Source organism: Opisthorchis viverrini (assembly GCF_000715545.1).
Source record: "Opisthorchis viverrini unplaced genomic scaffold opera_v5_138, whole genome shotgun sequence".
NCBI classification, from domain to species: Eukaryota; Metazoa; Platyhelminthes; class Trematoda; order Opisthorchiida; family Opisthorchiidae; genus Opisthorchis; species Opisthorchis viverrini.
Genome location: NW_008751794.1, coordinates 821,986 through 841,062, shown reverse-complemented (window position 1 = coordinate 841,062; position 19,077 = coordinate 821,986). Strand labels below are relative to the sequence as shown.

At 42.3% G+C, this 19,077-nt stretch overlaps 1 protein-coding gene across 1 annotated transcript in view; it reads left to right on the top strand.

The window, feature by feature from the left end:
- Positions 1-264: 264 nt before the first annotated feature.
- The window catches only part of T265_06580 (hypothetical protein), a gene marked incomplete at both ends in the record, with an annotated part of 59,057 nt that continues 40,244 nt past the window's right edge, over positions 265-19,077 (top strand). The window contains 3 exons of the mRNA XM_009171883.1: positions 265-385; positions 12,492-12,636; positions 16,822-16,900. Of these exons, the coding sequence (XP_009170147.1) occupies positions 265-385; positions 12,492-12,636; positions 16,822-16,900 (345 nt within the window). The remainder of the gene's footprint in view (positions 386-12,491; positions 12,637-16,821; positions 16,901-19,077) is intronic.

The following is a 19,077-nucleotide window of genomic DNA, read 5'->3' as shown; positions in this document are numbered from 1 at the left end:
GGACGCACGAGGCACGGAAGAGAATTTCTGGAAGCATGGTACTCGACGGCAAATTCGATCAACCGGTGCATCGAACTGGACCCAATTTACGCACCCCTACGTGCAAAAGACCAACAACTCAACCGGAAAACTCAAGGAAGACCGAATATTGGATTCACAAACAACGAAACAAGGAACTCCTTGGAGGCAAATCAATAAAGGTCACAACCCAGGACTGGAAGGGACAAAGGTCAATCTAGCTTCGACCAGATTACGACGGAGGGGATGCCAAGCTCAAAGGTCACGTGGGCATCGGCGAATGGGGATACAGGACAACGGAGCAACCAATGGAATCACCCGACCGAACAACTAATCGCGACCAAAGGTCATCCTAGCAGAGCAGCACGTATATTAACACACGCACAACACTACCCAACGCACAACCACCAACCCACCGCTACGCACTACTACGCTCCACCGCACTGATGCTACCAACATTTTCCTCTATAGAATACTTTGATTTTTTAACAAACACAAGCTCGAAAGAAATTTGTGTTGCGCACGTTTTCCATATTTATTCAATTTAATCGACCAGGTGCACTTATTTCGTCACAGTTTACACAGAGCACGCCAGGTCAACCGCGTAAACCTAGTCCGGGATTAATAATTTTTTATATATATGTTATATAATATACTAATAATAATAGTTAGTAAAAACCCACTGCAGCAGACAAAAAGGCGATGTCATTGTTTCTAAAGTTGACCCTGAAGTATTTTGCCGGTTTAAGTTAAGTTTTTTATTACGGCACCAATAATTTCAAATTTAGTTTCCTGTAAGGTTGTATGGTGCACCTTTCTGGAATAAACGTCACTCTGCAAAATATCCGCATTTTTAAATTTTGATAACTGGCGTAAAAGCACTTACAAACAGATGGTTTTGGAGCATTTGAAACAGTGACATCGTTCGGGTGTCTAGTTGACAGAGATGTTGGGGATGAAATTTGTTTAACAGTGGAGGTCGCCTGTCATTTTCTCTGCTGAAAATGGCCAGGTTGTAAGAAATAAATTAGAGAGTATTACAGGCTATTATGTTTCTCTTCCTTTAAAAGATCACGTTCGCAGTAAAGTTTTGCATTTTGGTGGTGCGGTTTCATCGGATATTCACTAGAAATTCCATCAGACTGAAATGCCCAATTTTCCCACCTAGTACCACTTGCGCCGTCCAAAGTACAAACTCCTGTGACAGCTAGATGCATCTTAGCATTTATTTGAATCGTCACTGGCGAGCAGAAATCGTGCATAATAGTGCGAGATTTCTCTCCACACCTGCTGAGCTACTCGAACATCCGATATTTATGAGGAACTCATTATAAATATTTGGCTGTTTGGTTGAATCTGTCTAACATCACGAAGCAACCAAAACAGTTCTCTCCGATGGATAGTTATTTTGACTCCGCCACCAACGTAATCAGCCTACCACTACATAATAAGCATTTTTGAAGTTCGACCGTAAACATGCATGTTTCAAGCTGCTCATTAAAACATTACCCACTAGCAACAGCCGTTGTCGTTATCATGCCGCTTCGTTGCGGTCTACTAATAAGTGAACGCTTTTGTATGTTGTATTCTTGAGTGCAAATACCGCAGTATAACCACAACTATCATTGTCTACATATGAATTTGCAAGCCAAGCACGAACATTTCAAACGCGGCGAAAAAGAATGGGGCGATATAAACGTGTTTACAACATCAACACTCCATTTTGAATCGTAATTCATGGTCGAAAGCTGAACTAAAGTACAGCCCACTACATCAAAATGTGTCGCTCATACAGGACGACAAGTTATAATCTAAGGAACCTGCAAGTATGTGTATTGAGGATGAATCAAGCTGCCAACCGTATAGGCGAAAATAAAGCATGATGCAGAACATGACATACGCATTTCATGGTTAAAAACCGTATAGCGATTTCATTTGTGTAATCTCATGTGTTATATGGACTGCATGTTGAACGGTTGCTTGATGTAAGAAACGAGGATTTGTCCAGTGAGTTGACATTTCAGTATATGACTTCTTTCTTTGCAGGATAATATTGCTGAATTGAAAATGGCATTTTTGTTGAAATTTTCACTATGTAACCATTATGATGATATGGGGCGTATTGTTTACACACTAGCACAGATACTCATGTTTAGAGGAATTGTATTACGTATGTTTGACATTTGCCGAAAAATGCAGTTCATGCGACGAAGTAAGATATATTTGGCGGGCGGAACAGGGAGGCAATGTGTGGTTAATTTCGTTTAGAGCGCACAAGATCTCATTGAAAAAAAATTGTGGAATATTCCGTTTACCAAAGCTGAAAACATTTGCTTGATCTGGCTGGGCGTTCGGGTCTGCTGATTAGGTTTCCAATGTAAATATGTCCTCCTAACAAGCCGGGTCACTATGCATGCATTTTGTTCCAGGTGAACCGTATAAAATTTCTTTATTTTACTTTGAAACTGGCAGCTTACATGTTCAACCCTTTTGGTGATCGTCGTTAACAAAGAAATCCCGAAAAACTAGGTACGCATTTGCGAAGATTCAGCAACACATAAGGTTCTGGAACCATATGCAAGAATGTCATTCTCAGCAGAGTACTCCATTTGGATATTACGATTATGATGTATTTGCGTCCAAGCAATAATATAATTACCGCGCATCACCAGAGTAAATTTATATTTATTTATCGGTAGTGTGAGGAGATTTGTGATTTTGTGGAGGTTTCGTCGTGCATGTGGAGACAATGTGTGCTGAAAAGCCGAAAAGCATTGTGCATCCGTTTCACCCTTATTGAATCATCAGAAGTGCGCGTCTCACAAACTCGCGACCTACCGGCTAGTAATTTAAACGCTTGCCTGTTCGGCCACGAGTGACTGACCAGCAGTGTGCTGACCTCGCACTTAGGCAGGATATAGCGCCGCTCATCATTCAATCAAGGGACTCTTATCACGCGGTCACACGTTTTGACTGGCTCCTCGAGCAACGACTTCTCAGATAGAAGTTTCACTCATCGGGTGATGTTTATTCTTCCACTGAGCTGCTTATATATTGTTGGTAGCGTGAGGAGATTTGGGATTTTTGTGGGATTTCGTCCTGTAAGTGAAGCCAATCTATGCTGAAAAGCCGAGAAGCACTGTAGAGCTGTTTCATCCTTATTGGGAATCATCAGCGGTGGGCATCTCACGATACTCCGAAGAGTCTCGAACCCGCGACCTCCCGGCCAGTAGTTTGAACACTTAAACGTTCGACCACGAGTGGCTGATCAGCAGTGTGATTAACTTGCACTTAGACAGGATATAGCGCCTCTCATCTTTCGCTCACGGGATCCACATCACGCGGTCACACGTGTTAACTGGCTCCTCCAGCAACGACTTCTAAGATAGAAGTTTCACTCATCGTGTGAAGATTATTCTTCCACTGCGCTACTTATTATTGTTGGTAGTGTGAGGAGACATGGGTGAGTCGTTCTAACAGAGAAAATTAGGTAGGATATTCAAGCCACAACTTTCGATTGTTTGACAGCGGATAGTGGGAGCCAAGTAGTCAGAAAATGAGTTATTCACAGAGTTTCCCTAGGTTGCGAGATGTTGAAGCATAAAATTGCATAGAGTGTGTCAAGTGATCAAAACTAGCCCCTTTTCCAGGCAGAAGAAGCTGGATCAACCAGTTGCTGCACAATAACCTCCGATATATGTCTCTCGAATGGAATTCATTAGGGTCCCCAGGTAGGTCAAGCTGCGAAACTACTTCCTCGGCTATAAATCAATCAATCACTTACTGCTGATGGTCACTATTCCAGGTCAACTGATACACGAATCAGTTCATCCTTTTGCATGTATGACCAGCTGGTGTCACTGACATTTTCATAGGCTTACGATTTCCCAAACGTTCCTAAATTTAAGCAATCGCCGTCTTCGTTGCACATCAATTTTTACGTTACTGAAACTGTCGCATTCATCATATGGCCGATGGATGGTGTTCTATACTTGACTTTGTTTGGCAGTAGTTATCGGGTCATTGAAATACCATGGGCCTTAGAAGGTGAGAATTGCACAAGAATTACAGATAATCTTGCTAAATATTTGTATAACAAACTGGGCATAAGTAATTAGTTATATACACATTTACATACGCGAATGTTAGCAGCCGGAGGCCCACAACATCTCTACAATAGTTACCTTGTAATTCCCCGCTTTTTTCTGTGGACGGAAAACTTTATTCACCGTTTATATCGCTAGTCAGGCATGGTCCTCAAAATGGCATCTTACTCCACAAGTAACGCAGTTTTTATCCGGTTCAGGTTAACACGACATGTATAATGATTTGTCTGACGGGATAGTTTTGGTGTTATTGTAATGCGGTTGTTCGAGCCTAAGAAAGAGATGATACATGACCTTTTGCAGTGAAACTTTCTAAATAAAAGCATAACAGGCTGATTCCCGTTAATGCTTGAAAGAGTCAACGGAAGACTACGCGCACCCACGTTTTGGTGCAATTTCGCTCATTGAAGATGCCCTTTTTGAAAGCGAAGTGACCTTATCAATATTTCGGAAGGTTACCAAAGTATGTGTAACATAGATTCATCATCGACTAAGCAAGCGAGTGCGTTCCACTCACTTAGAGGTGCGGCTCGCACCACTAAGTCTTTCTGAAAATAAAAGGAATCTAACAACATAATCGGAGTCTAAACATAAATTAGGAAACCTATAAGATGCTCAAAATAAAACTCGACATCTTGGTTCAAGCAGAATATCCTCCTGTGCTGGCACTCAGTCGCCCGATTCTGACGTAGGTTAGGTCTTGTTTGCAAATGGTGTTGGGCTGAATATTAACTGTCAGAGTCATTGGCGTTTCTCTGTATCCTTTGAATGTAATTATCTGTGCCGCGGTGCGTCGAACTTGTACAAATTCCCATCAAGCAAAATACACCTCAAATTATTGCACAGATTGAGTAACTGATTTGACTTACGCACGAAGCTACATGAGCAGCCAAGCCACACTGACCACGTTACCACGTCATTTGAATGTGGTGAATGAAAGATGAAAGGCTCTAAGACGTTTCTAAATGCGAGTTATTCTCACAGTCGATTAGCCACCCTTAGCCGAACGACGCATTCTTCGAAAATGCGAGTTTTGCTTACTCCAAAAATAATACAAACATGTTTAGTGTTTTTTGGAAAATACAGACCTCATTTACGCAATGAAATTGGGTTCGTATATTATGCTTCCCTGATATTGCACTACACACACTCTTATTGTAAACTTTTCGATAGTGAACAACGTCCACTGACGTGATCCCAGGCGATTTTGCTGAGATTATACTATACTTTGACACCGACTGGCTTTACGAGCATTATTCTAGACTAAGTGACTTGGATGACCGAATGCCCGTGGTTGTTTTTGCTGCGCAGGATGGATAATCTTCATAGAACTCAATGAAAACTGGTTTGCCGTTTTGTGCCGTTTTGTAAAGCTGTCAAACACCACTGTATATGGGTGAATTATTGTTCTTTTTTCTGGAATGTCAAACGTTCTAATTCATTGTAAGTATTTAGTAGTCGGATGCTAATATTCAGTATGCTAGAACCAGTGCTATGGCCGTAGTCACAGATAAACTTTTCAGTACAATACGACGATCTGATTAGATCGTCTCGCAAAGATGCTGTGCGGACGTATTGCGAAACGCATTCATGGGCATGTACACAGCTTGATTAGAAATTACCAGAGGAAGATTTCCACTTAATTTAGCCGCTTTTTCCACTAATAGGCTGGGGACTGTCCAGTGCATGTTTACTCAACTGGTGTCAGATTGCTGAGGGGCACATCGAAGCTAATGTAACTTCGATTTCAATAACTCGCAGTCCCTATATATTGGTAACCTCAAGGCTCCTTACTTTAGCAGTTTCAGTTTGCCTGCGAGTATAATCATGGCTTGTTATGAATGAAAATACGACCTGGTCGCATTGTTAATAAGGTAGACGCTACGTTAGGCAATGCTCTAGAAATAATTTCTTTAGCTGAATTGAGCGTATGTCTGCCATCCAAACTGCGTGCGGCGAGAAAGTGCAGAAAAAAGCCATTGGTTCGGGTGAAAATCAAACTTCTGTGGACCAAAACGATTGCCTCGGTATTTTTAGGATCCGGTCTGGTTATTGTGCGATCACGGGCATTGGGAAAATGCGCTCATGCATGCATATGACTAAGGTATTCCTGAAACAAATGAAATGAAGATTCTGCGAGATACTAAACGAGCACGTGCAACTTAGTATATGAAACGATGACACATGTTTTGTTAAGGAATATCTATCACGTTCTCTACATCTAGATGCATGTGATCAGACCACATGACCAGGAGGTGGAAACTAGCAATGTTCGACCTAACAAACCTTGTGAGTTATTTTATGTTAGGTGACAATCAGTTTTGTCATTCCTTTTGTCGTCAATTTTTACTATGTTATGGTCGTGCTCACTAGATACCCTGATGGGTGCACATGGATGATATGGTAATAATAAAGTTGAGAGAATTAGGGTTTCGAGGCGCAATTTTATTGAATTCACAATGATTCCCCTTGGCGTGATTTAATTTCAAATAGTTAAATAGATTGCTGTAACAAAATCTATTTCTGCACGTCGGACGAGTTTCGTGATCGGCCATAATTTTTACCATACCATAGGTGAGGACAATAACCACTATTTACCACATAGGAACTTAGAAAGTATCATCAAATCGTTACAAATTGGCATGGAGAAACCAGTGAAAATAAAGAAAAAAGCATTGAAGCAGGCAATTCAATGGAAAACGTTTGGAGGATTAGGGGACACAATCAACGAATGGATGAGACATATCATCGAGATAGGATGCTCCAAAATCCGTTTACTCTCTTACAAGGGAACCGTCTCGAACGGGTATAAAATGGGCAAACTCATGTAAGGGTTACAGGGAAAGCCAGCGATGACTATGAAACAACGTAAACATGGGAGAAAATATCTGGTATCATTAATAAAATATTGGAAACCGTGAAATCTGTTCATAACTGAAATAAAAAGACATCAGATCAAATTTGGCAAAACAGACCAGGCTGTGTCAGTATCAGGAAAAATTACAACAAAACTGCGAAAGATCAAACTGATGATGAATTAGTTTTCAAATCTGTGCCATTCGACTAAAGAGTGGTCATTGGGTGGCTTGTATTCTTTGCGCATGTTGTGGTTGTTACTGTCGTTGCTGAGGGTTCTATACACAAGTCCTCGTTACAAGAATTGTATTTGAGCAACTTTCCGACGCTGTGTTCATCTCTTACTGCCGGACATTTTTCACACACTCGATGCGTCGTTTCCACATTCTTCCCATCAATGACTTCCACGTGCTGTCACAGAAACAGTAATTGAATGACACCCGTGAATTTACGTTTAGAGTTTTACAGTGGGGAATTCGACTAATGGAGAAAAGGTTTGGCAAAATTTGTAAACGGCATTGCAAGTTCAAACACTATCAATCGTTGACCCCGAGTTCCCCACCTCGCAAACTTTGAACTCGATAGATCGACCGAAGTTGCTAAACACTTGAAGAATATTTTCTGGTTTTTGGAGTCCAGTAGAAAGAAAAGATGCGGACGGACTAATCCATACTGAGAGACTCATGAACAGCGACAGGGATAAAAAGTGGCTTACCACACATTCATCGCATCCATGTTGAATAAGAACACCAAATTTGGCTTCAAATGGAACCGGGCAGTGCGAACACACGTAGCATCTGATCGGTTCAGCTAATTCGTTTTTTACTCGTGGAAAAATTTTAAACTTGTCTGGAGTCATAATATGATACAAGAACAATAATTTCATCATTTCGCTTGAGAACACTTTCTCACATAACTTCATAGTTTATTCTTCTTCTTCGTTTTCCTAATTGCGCTGAATATCCATATTTATATTTGTTCATAGTAATCTAAATTCAGTCGTTGTTTTGTATAGGTCGTTACTTGTCACATCCATACTACCTAGTAGTACTGCATTATGGTCACATGCCAGGTTGCATGACCTTCGTGTCTCTCATTCGCAAGACTATTCCTAGTTGCCACTCGGTGTTTTGCGAGTATTATGAAACGTAACTTCTTCGGCATGCGCCCCTTTTAGATTATTGTATGGCAAGTTTGCCTAAAGCCTAACACCTGTTGGACTCAAACAGACAAACACACAGCTGTTAAACGCCACCCATCCTACCATGGAGTTAGTACCGGAATGTTTGTCCAACAGGATAGGTCAACTGATAAAACTCATCCCATTTAGTTATTTCGAAATATCGCTGCTCTTGACGGTCCTACTCTGAATTAGATTAGTGGGACGATGCTAAAACCTAAATCAGAGCTGCCGAAGTAAGGATAGAAAAAACACGAATTTTAGGTTACTTTGATTGCGTAATCGGCTGTGTACTTGTTTGTGACTCAGCATTGATGCCCGAATTATCTGTATCTTTCAATTTCCCATCGGTTAGATTCAAATGTATATTTTATATACATATACATATACATATACTTAGCCAATCAATTGAAGTACTTAATCCAACCGAATCAAGAATTTGTTCGTGCTTGTCGGTGTATACCATGCATTCATCTATGGACCATCACAAGTTTGTCTCATGGAGTAGCGATTGGGGATAGTTCGGCCTTTTCAGTCAATGACCCAAACGTTCACCAAGCTTGACAATGTTGCTGCAAGTACTTCACTATTAATTGGCGGTTTCTTACAGAGGTGCTCCACTTCACAAAAGGCCGCTGATTATGTCAGTTCAACTGGGGGTGTAAGTTTAAAACCTCAGTGAACTACTCACCAACCAACGTTCAGAGCCTGGTTGCAGTTCACGACTCACCCCAAATTTGGGTACAGGCTTTTGGGTTGCCTACGTAGTGGTGCTTCCTATTTTTAGTCAGACTGGGCCGATAGGACCACAATGCCAAAGATTAGACAAGACATTGTGTGATATTTCAGAGAGTATAAAACACCTTAATGAGCTGGATAATGGCGTCCAGTCTAATGTTGCTTTCCAAGCACATCTGGGTCTATGTAACTTCCTCATGAAGATCGTTGAAAATATACTTTGTTTGTATATTTTTCTAAAAACGGATATCAGAAAATGAATACTTAACCTTAATATCCTCTGCCAGATTAGCGTAAAGTGTGGGTGCTCCCTCCCTATTTTGGAGTTTAAAAAAACCGTCAACCGACGATAGTTTTTGAAGAGAGCTGCCTTATGTGGCTGAACATTAGGAATCCATCTTTGTATAACATAAAGTGGACGCAGGACAGGGTGGGGACATCAGTAGCATAAACAAGATAAATAGAAAATAAAAGGTAGACTTGCTTCGATATAACTAAAATTAGATAACAACTTATGTTCAGTTTTCGTCTCCGTGTCTAGAATAGTTTAAGTGTTCCTGCGGAGTATGCGCAAGTTAGCACCACACAATTAACTAATAATTATCACATCTGGTGGAAAATGCTTTGCCAATTACATCAGTGTTCAATTGAAGTTGGGCGCAGAAAGTCAGAAACTTTATTTGTTTTGTTGACTGACGCAGTCAAACAGTGGTAGAAATTCAAATAGAACAGAAACATATTGCTAAAGCAAGCCGAATAAATCGCAATGAGATACATCAGACTAGACAGTGCAGAATTTGGAGCATTTCTTTAATGGAGATGATTCATGCTCAATTCATTGCTCTATTCATTATTCTGTTGTCTTGATGTTTCAAGCGCTGTGCTCACGCAGCAATTAGAAACATACGTGCTACTTTTTACGCCGTGCGACTTCTGAATTTCTAGTTTGTCTGGTTATATCGATGTACGCGCTGAACTCAATAGCTTTTGGACTAGTCGAAGGGCACATTCAGCTTAATAAAATGCGGCTTTCCAGTATCAAGTCCAAGCAATTTTTAGGTTTAATTGCGGGGTCACAGGTAAAATCCGAGTTCGAAATTTCGTTGTTATGATCACATCATCTGTAAAATTCTACTTTGCGGATAACAACAAACTTATTGAGACACAACCAGTTCCTCCTATTGACTAACTTCAGTCTATAATCAAATGATCGTCAGGAGGCAATTTTTCTGTACACTGTGAGGAGAGGTTGAGAGCGGTTACCAAACCATGACGGTCAACCTAACAAAAATCTCAGTGATTTATATGCACTTGTTAACCAGGTTAAGAAGCTTTGTAAAGGGCAAATAATGAAAAATTTGGACACTTTCAACTATCACAGCAAGAGGCAAGGCGTGACTAATCCATTAAGGGGTACGTTTCGGTACTAAAAGAAATGAAGGGTAAAATTGTGTGAACACACGAGTGTAAGACTGGGAAGGGGCAGAATAATCCTATGAATTTAAGGTTGGGTCAACACCAAGGATTTGATGAAATGTTGGAAGTTTTCCTCGGACCGATATATCATAACTTACAATAGCAAGGAGGTTGCTGTGAGTCAAACGAGATTCTAGACCCCAAGTAAAATAACAGTCAATTTAGGTGCTATTGAATCTGGGAATACTCGAACGTGCAGTGGCTGTAGAAAATGGACGCGTTTCGATATACACGTTGCACACAATGACCGGCGAAAAATATTTCGGCAATTTAGCCTGGAAATGGCCGCATGCACACTTCTGGCCTTGGATGCGTGTCGTGCTCTATGAAGCTTGTGACAAGCTACAAGCGAGATAACGTGGACAGGAGCAAAGTGGGCTCAAAGGTCTCACGAAACTCATTTTGAGAGTACCAACGTTTAATTCATGTTACCAAATTAAGGTCTGTACTTCAATCATCCTTCGCCAACAGGCATCTCAAAAAGCGCTTTCTTTGGATGACCGCCGCTGAATATACGTATTACCTGCCACAATCAACTGAACAGTATAAGTTTATTGTGCTGCTACAAATACTTGGATTCGTTACCAGCCAACCGCTTGCACAACACTTTGAAATTTATTCACTGCAGTCAGATAACACTTGTTGCGCCATGTAGAAGCCTCCTAAAGTAAGATGGAAGACGCCCATTCCTCATTTGTTTTGGAGTGGCCAGGTCTCACAAACACGGAGTGAGATAGCTCTAGCATTCACCTTCTGTACACCGTTCTATAGCTTCCGACAATTTCGGTTCTAACAGGAGAAACAACGAAAATTGACGAAAGCTTTGAATATTCATGCATCACCTTCAGAGGGTACAGTGCGACCACGACTTATGCAACTGCCGGGCTAGCAAACTTATCAAGAACATCACAGCGGTTATTCTGGAGTTTCAGAAAATTACAACGAGATCGGAAACATTAAACTAAGACCCAAAACTTTGATTTAGTAAAACGACCAACGATGGGGTCACCTCTGAAGCTCCGATTACCTTACATGTGTGGCAAAACATTCATCAAGCCGCAACGCTTTGTCGTCCGCTTCTCATTGAGTCAAACGCTACTCGATATTCGGTTGGACAGATGTGTTTGACTGCGTGAAAACGGGCAATGTTGTTTTTTACTTTGAAAGGTCATTGAGTGATCCACAAGGATTCTCTCATGACTAAAACCTCTCTGGTTCAACTTTTTTTGTTAAAGCCCAGTTCCGGGAAACTCTGGAACTGGAAAGCGCGCAAATGTTGATAGTATTATCAGTCTGGTCCATTACGCAATAGTTATCATAAAAATTTCATCGCTCTTTGTCTAGGATCGTTAGTAATACTCAGGTTTCTCAAACGTTCAGGTGGATTTTCGAAATCTTAAGGTTGAACAAAAATGTGTGAAGTTTATTGAACCATTCGTAAGCTTCCCAAAAGCTTATTGACAGCTCACAACCCTATGGCTTCTTGGTTCTCGATAGACAAATGTAGTCCCCGGTAGTGGGTTGTGGAACAGTTTTCAGCAAAAGTCCGAGTGGTGTGTTACGTCACGAAGACGTTACGAACACGAAGCGTCCTGGGACAACATAGCTATTTGGGTTAGATCAACACAAAACCGAAAACTTATCTGCGAGTCTGCAGTCAAAACCAAGTCGGTGTGCACTTTGGTGTATAAGTCGAACCACGGAAAGATGTTTGTTCCATAGCGATTTCCCAAGCCTTATAGAGCTCATGTCCATGGATATTTCGTTGTTCAGAGGGAGGATGAAGTTCGCCCGATCAGTGAAAAACACTCCTCGGAATCTGTCAACTGATGACCACGTTGTGGTTATCAAAACTTAAGGATGGATACTGTCACACCTCCTTCAAGTGCCAGTCGATTACAATGACTAACAGCAACCGGGGACCAGAACGTTTAGTGTTCAAACTACTAACCGGGATGTCGCAGGTTGGACAGCTTCCTGAGTTTGGTTGGTGGCACATTGCTGATGACTCACAATAAGGGTGAAACAGATGACGGGGATTTCCGGCCTTCTAGCATAGACTGGCTTCATCTACCCGACAACAACTAGAATTTTCCCAATATTATCACACTATCCAGGGTGTGACAAGGACCACAACCAACTCGAGCCGGTCAAAAACTGCCGGGCTGGATTTCCGCTTGGCTGGCTCCATCGATCCACGAAGCCAGAACAGTCTCAGGGACGTGATTTGGGCCGTCTGGCTGAGGAATCTCAGTGCTCTTCGTAAATCCGTTATCCTAAGTATTTGTGATAATTCAGGTCTCATGCAAGATGCACCGGTGTATTAGTAGTAGTAGTAGTTGTAGTAGTCCATGGTGAATGTGTGAACACCAAGGAGGATCTGGTGGCTACTTGGGGTGATAGCCTGCACAACAGCGTTTACGGTCGCGGGTTACGAGAGTTGGTCGCTTCGCCTCTCTCGAATTCATGGCTCGTGTTTCGGGAACGAGCGTTTTCTCGGATATTTATCCGCGGTATCCAGCTCCGATGCAAACTGCTCAGGACGAGGGTTAGAAGCGCTCAACATTGTCATGGTGGCCAAACGATCTTATGTCCTGGAAACTGTGACCAACCGGAGAGTTTGGTGCATATTTTGCAACCCTGCTGGATTGCGCATGATGCCGGGTGTGCTAGTCATAATGGGGTTGCAAGGGAACCGACAAAACGTCTCCGTCGTCTGGGATACACCATCCTCAAGGAGTTGAGAGCACGTGCTTCGACGTCCTTCATCAAACCAGACATGATCGCTGTTTGAGATCGCCGTGCAACTGTGATAGACGTCAGCATAGTCTCGGATAGGCGTGGAGTGACTTTGTGGAATGAGAAGCAGAAGTATGGTGCTGATGAATGTTTTCTCCATAATCTCAGCCCTACATGCCATTGGTTGTGATGTCGACTGTTTGGTTAACCAACCGATGATCATATCTTATCGAGGGATTTGCTTTCCTCAATCCGCTAAGGCTGTTATTGGACTGGGACTTCCTAAGGCCGCAGTCAGTGACTTGTGTTTGCTTGCTACTGAGGGCTCTCTGCGTACTTATGACCCTTTTATACGTGGCACATGGCGCTGAATGTACATTATTGCCATTTAATCGCATACCAGACCCAGTATGACGGACACTTTGTGCCTGATGTGCGAGTCTTGACTGTGCTAGTGCCTACCGCGCCCTGAAGATCATTCAACATAGTTCGTCCTTCCTTCGGTTGTTGGTCTTTAGACGCGTGTTCCATACCAAAATCTTTACATAATTTGGGTTCCACCTCATCAGACTGGAACTGTTCTTTGCATGATTTCGAATGAGACGTTTCTCTCTTTTCTCCCATATTCTCCTGTTACTCTTTCGCATTAATCGACTGCATTCACTTTTTATGTTTGTGACCATGATCTTAAAAAATAAATGATAATAGTAGTCGGCGAGCTGAACCACCTCCACGTCGTGCCGACCGGGAAGCCTGGACGTCAGTCTGAGTGAGCTAATTGTTCAGCAAATCCAGACAGGGATAACCACTCCGTTTAGTTTCAATGTGCTGGTTACTTTCGACAACGTTTACCATAAATCATCTGGCGCCCCCGCATCAGTTCCAACCAGTACACAGGAGAGCCTCGTTGGGTTCACGTGTGAGAAAATGTGGCAAGTGCTGCAAATCGAAAGCAGGCTTGGTAGCCCACCATCGAGTTCACGACAATGAAAGTGTTGGTACGAACACGGTTGCCCATTTGGACTGCGCTGATTGTTCCCGCTTTTTCAGACGAAGATTGGCCTAAGTCCATACCGCTGGCACACACACCACACCCAGCATAATGCGGATAAGCTTGGCCGAGTGAAGTATTCCGGTACCCTCTGGCCCCTGAAGAGTCGCAATCGCTCCTACGCCTGTCTAACAGTTTATATCCATCTTGTAGCATGCGCACCGAGCTGTTCTTGAGATTGGAGTAGTGTATTCTTGGTCGACCGGCTATCAGCATCAAAATCAGGTTACAGGTGCCTAAGTGGCAAGCATAGCAGGACGAATCATCATCTGATGGACCCGACCAGACTATCGGTCAAATGACGGCCTACTCATCAGAAGCCGATGACTACAGCCTCTGGTTTAAACAAACCGTGGATTGCCCGTGTCACTTTCAGAATCCCATACTGACCCTGACTCCCTCTTCTGCCATGTTCTCCTGTTATAGTTTCGCATTAACCGCTTTCGTTCACTTTTTATATTGTGAGCATGCTCCACAAAAATAAATGATGATGGTATTAGCGAAATTTCCATTTTCCTCTGAAAACATAGTTTCAAAGTACTAAGTCGAAGGAAGGTAGGCAACCTATGGTTAATGTTGGATGGAGAACATGGCAACATACGACTACAATTACCGGGATGGGCAGTAACTGTCTGCCAACAAGCAGGTCGGAATTTTGCCTGCCAATTGGAAAGAAGGACTGGAATTTTTTATCATACGTGATTGCTCACAGTAGAATGGAAGTGGAAGTGAACATCTTGGGCAACATACAGGCAAGTTACCGCTTATGTAGGTTATCAATTTGCTCAGTGCGTTGGGAAACGGTGGGTTTGAATTTTGTGGAAACCTCCTAAGACGTGGGATGGTGAGTAACTTGCCAAAGGTTATTTAAGCTTCGGAAATTTAAAGACGTTCTCGATACGTCACACTTCATAGGAAAATGATTCTTGATTCGTTCCTACAGAGAAAACCTAAAGCGTGCAACCCCGTGTTACTTTCATTCCGCTTCGAGAAATTCGGCGAAGGACGCGTGTTCTTGCTTGAAGAAGAAAACGTAAGAAGCTTTACAAACACTTGTCTAGGAGGTTCGTTTAGGTGAGAGCAAGTGAGTTATTGTAATTTACTTTGCGTAGAAAACTACGGACTTGTTAACGTGGCGACTGCTCTCCAGTGAAAATTGACATCTTTCAATGAGGTAGTTTACGGGTATGCGGAAGACGATTGTGATTAATTGTCATAATCTCGGGGACAACCATTATTTCCGTTGCTTGGTGTCTCGCCCTCACCTAATTGGACCAGAGAAATAAGATGAGCACGGCGAGGACGACCTCATGGTCGGAATTCACATATGTTTTCCAAAACCAGCGACGGTTAGTTTTTGATCCAACGGCGACACAAATGAGAATTCGGTACGACAAAGTGTCGAGCTTTTGCATCCAAATCTCCGTCAACCGCAACGGTATCCAAGCCGTTAACCAGCCATATCAGATTCACGGCCGGTATATGCGTAAACAGAATGGGTGAACAGATATCACTTTAAGTATTCCTTCGCCGCGCACCAGCGACCATCCTCGAGGATCCAGTCGAGGAAGAATCCTTTAGCGCAATAAACGAAGGCGACTCAGCTCCTTCCACATTCTGCCCCAGTGGAGTCTGAATCGCAGGAGATATACAGGCACAAGCTATTTGTGATTGATGGGAAGACTGTGTCAGTGAATGCAAATGGATCATGAGCTCGTGTTCCTGATGCGCAACACATATCGTTAAGAAGGGAATGCAATGTAAAACTAAGAGCTTGCTTCAGATTGGAAAAAAATGGAAGCATTTGAATAGACTTGGGATTGATGCGGAAGATTCATAAGGATTGATATGACGGAGGCGGTCGGCAGCGGTTGATCGGAATAAGTTACGGTCATGGGCAATACAGTGCGCCCGGGGCCATCAATTCCAATATATCAGCCGGAAGGAAACCGTTGGAATTACCAGGCTTGGGCTTTCCTTATTTTTATACAGCAGCTAGGAGACGTTGCCGATGATGCTACGTGACCAAAAATGATGCATAGCACAGATTTGTTTTTGTTAAATCCGTAGCAGAGGCAAGCTGGGATAAGTCTGGGATGCCTAGATAGGATGCAGTTAGGGTCATCAGCCAGAACCTTTGTTTCAAATGTCTGATCACAATATATGTGTCCCGCGGACAGTGTTACTGCATCACACCTTTCAAAGTACCAGTCACAACACACGTTCCGATCAAAATGCAACGAAGGCTGGAGAAACATGGGGTCATGCTGGTCATTCCTCCAATCACTGGATTAAAACATTTAATGGTTCAAAAGTATGAATTGTTGTCTGTGCACATAAACACATGGTAATAGAGAATAGGCATATTATTAGCAAGGTTTAGATTATCCACGGAAAAAAATCATAAATTTGCATTTGGTTGTCTCTGACGTGATATCACACATTTGTCCCGAATCAGCGGCCGGTCTCCTTAACGATCTACTGCTGACGCACTGGATGAATTCATTATTTTGTTGGAGCGATAATTTGGTAATCCTAGGAGATGAAATACCTAAACTCTCCAAATATTCAAAACCCCCAACCTTGTTCGAAATGAGGCAGTAAATTTACGCCTGAGTTTTCTAAGCTTCCATTCCCAACAATGAATTTTTCCGTAGACGTTCAACTTGTGATCAGGAAATCCATAGCAAAGCCGCCCGTGGACCTTACGTTGTGACCGCACCGAGAATCAGACAAGTATGTTCCAATTACTTCGGTATTTTTTAGTGAACTAAGATTGTAGGAGAAAGACGTATGTTGAATTATCAAGAGAACCTTACACATGTCGGAAATTAGACAAACCTATATGTGGCTAGGTGTACGGAATTTTCATGGATTTCGTGAAAGATTCAAAGGAACAAAATGTTATCATACTAACAAAATCAGATGTGAGGCAGACAGTCCATCAGCAAAGATGTTTGTGATCAGAGGACCGCGCATGTAATCTTCCCATTAACCGAAGTTTTCTCCGACTAACTCCCAATTGCTGGTCGCAGTCCCCGAGTTTCCATCTAGCTTATGTTCTACGTGATAACAAATTGCAAGAAATCAGCGAATATACACTCGGATTTCGGGTGCGTCTCTCGAAAAATCAAAGTATTTCGCAAATAAGTGTATCTTCGCTAATTTCCTGCCATTTGGTTTAAAGAAGAACATAAGTTTGACGGAAACTGGGGGACTGCGCCTACCTGATGAGCCCCAAAAAGGCCAAAAGCGGTCGTGGGCTGTCGACGATGTTTCTGCAACCTTATTGTAGCGCCTGAAAATGAGGCGGCCTAATACAGCACATACAGTTGCCTGGACACATCAAAAACCAAAAAGTTAGAGGGAACTGAATCACACCTTAAGTCCTCTGTTGCTGTTGTCCAGTTGAAAGTCCTAATAAACAGTGGTTATACTCTATTCAAGTCATGCCGTGGCCTTAGTAACTGGATCGCTATTGAATGGGAAGCAATCGGCCTCTTAAGTCCGCTGAATCCAAAAGCATGCTGATTACATGTGTTATTTTTAACATTTTACGATGATCATTTTACAGATGTTCATCCCTCTGTTCGGAGTCGAATCTTATGGACGCCTGTATACTCCATTCGGTGTTTTATCCGTTCACCCAAACTGGCAGGTTTTGCGCATACATTTCGTTGTTACGAGAGCGAACCGTAGTACACAGTATAAATTTGGCTTTTGCTCGGTGGCTAATCAAAATTTAGCCAGCTAACTGCCAAACTTGGGAACTGATTAAACCGCCTGGTCAACAAAAATTGGACACACGTCAGGTTATGTTTTACGTGCATACTGTCAAACTATCCTTCTTGTCCACCAAAAAAAATTTGGGACGTTTAGGTCAAAACGTCAAAAGATGTACGCATATTATTTCTCTTCTTTAGATGAATTGACATCGCCTGATATTTGGGTTCGGTTATCACAGTGAAAATTTACTGACCGAGATTTGCGTGGTTTGTACCGGAACTCTGCACCCGGACATCTCCTGTCTAGATTTGGGCAACGTGGCAGTATCCATGCCCGCGTGCTTCCTTCGGGTGGCACAGCAGCTGAGCACCGAACATGGTTGAAAATTTTCAAGCATGTCAAGCTAGACGCATCCAAAGTATGACGTTTGAGTGGACACGATTACATGCCATAAGATGGACTTTCAAATTATTTTTCCCGTCGAAGAGTAAGAGAAAAGCTGGCAAAAGTCAACCAACGTCAACCAGTGTAGAGGTTTGTGTGCGTTGGAATTAAAATCCATGGCAATTTTGAACTCGTCCGAAGAGTCCGTGCGTCTCTCCAGGGGAATCTGAATTCCAGATAATTGCGACGAGTTCCAAAGTCTCATAGTAAATCGTTCGGAAAAACACGATAATAGTGCTAGTTCTTGTTACACGATCCACTAAATCTCATTCCATGTGTCATTCTGATTTGAGGGTTTGCTGTTTTCTTAAAACAAATGCGTTTATTTGATGCTGTTCTAGTGGGTAGTGCACTTTGTATACAAGTTGGTTGTAGTTACTAGAGCTTAAAGAGTAAAATAGGTCATTCAGCCAACTTACTGGATGCTTATGCATATCTAATGAGTAATGAAATATGTGGACGAACGTGTAAAGAATGTCATCATGATCTAAACAGATAGCTATTATTAGCAATCACTGAATCTGAACCAAATTCACGGCAATGTTTTTTCCGAGCATTTGGCGGCGTACATTGATTCAGCACTGAGGGCTCATCAGTTTCCCTCTCGATCGTTATTCTTTGTAATTGTTAATTGATCATAAAAGTTGGGGGCGAAGGCTTAAAGGCAATTTCACTCTCGCGGGTCTTTTATCCAAACCTCACTTGTTTCATTGGTGTCCATAGATGGCCGGTATTTGATTAAT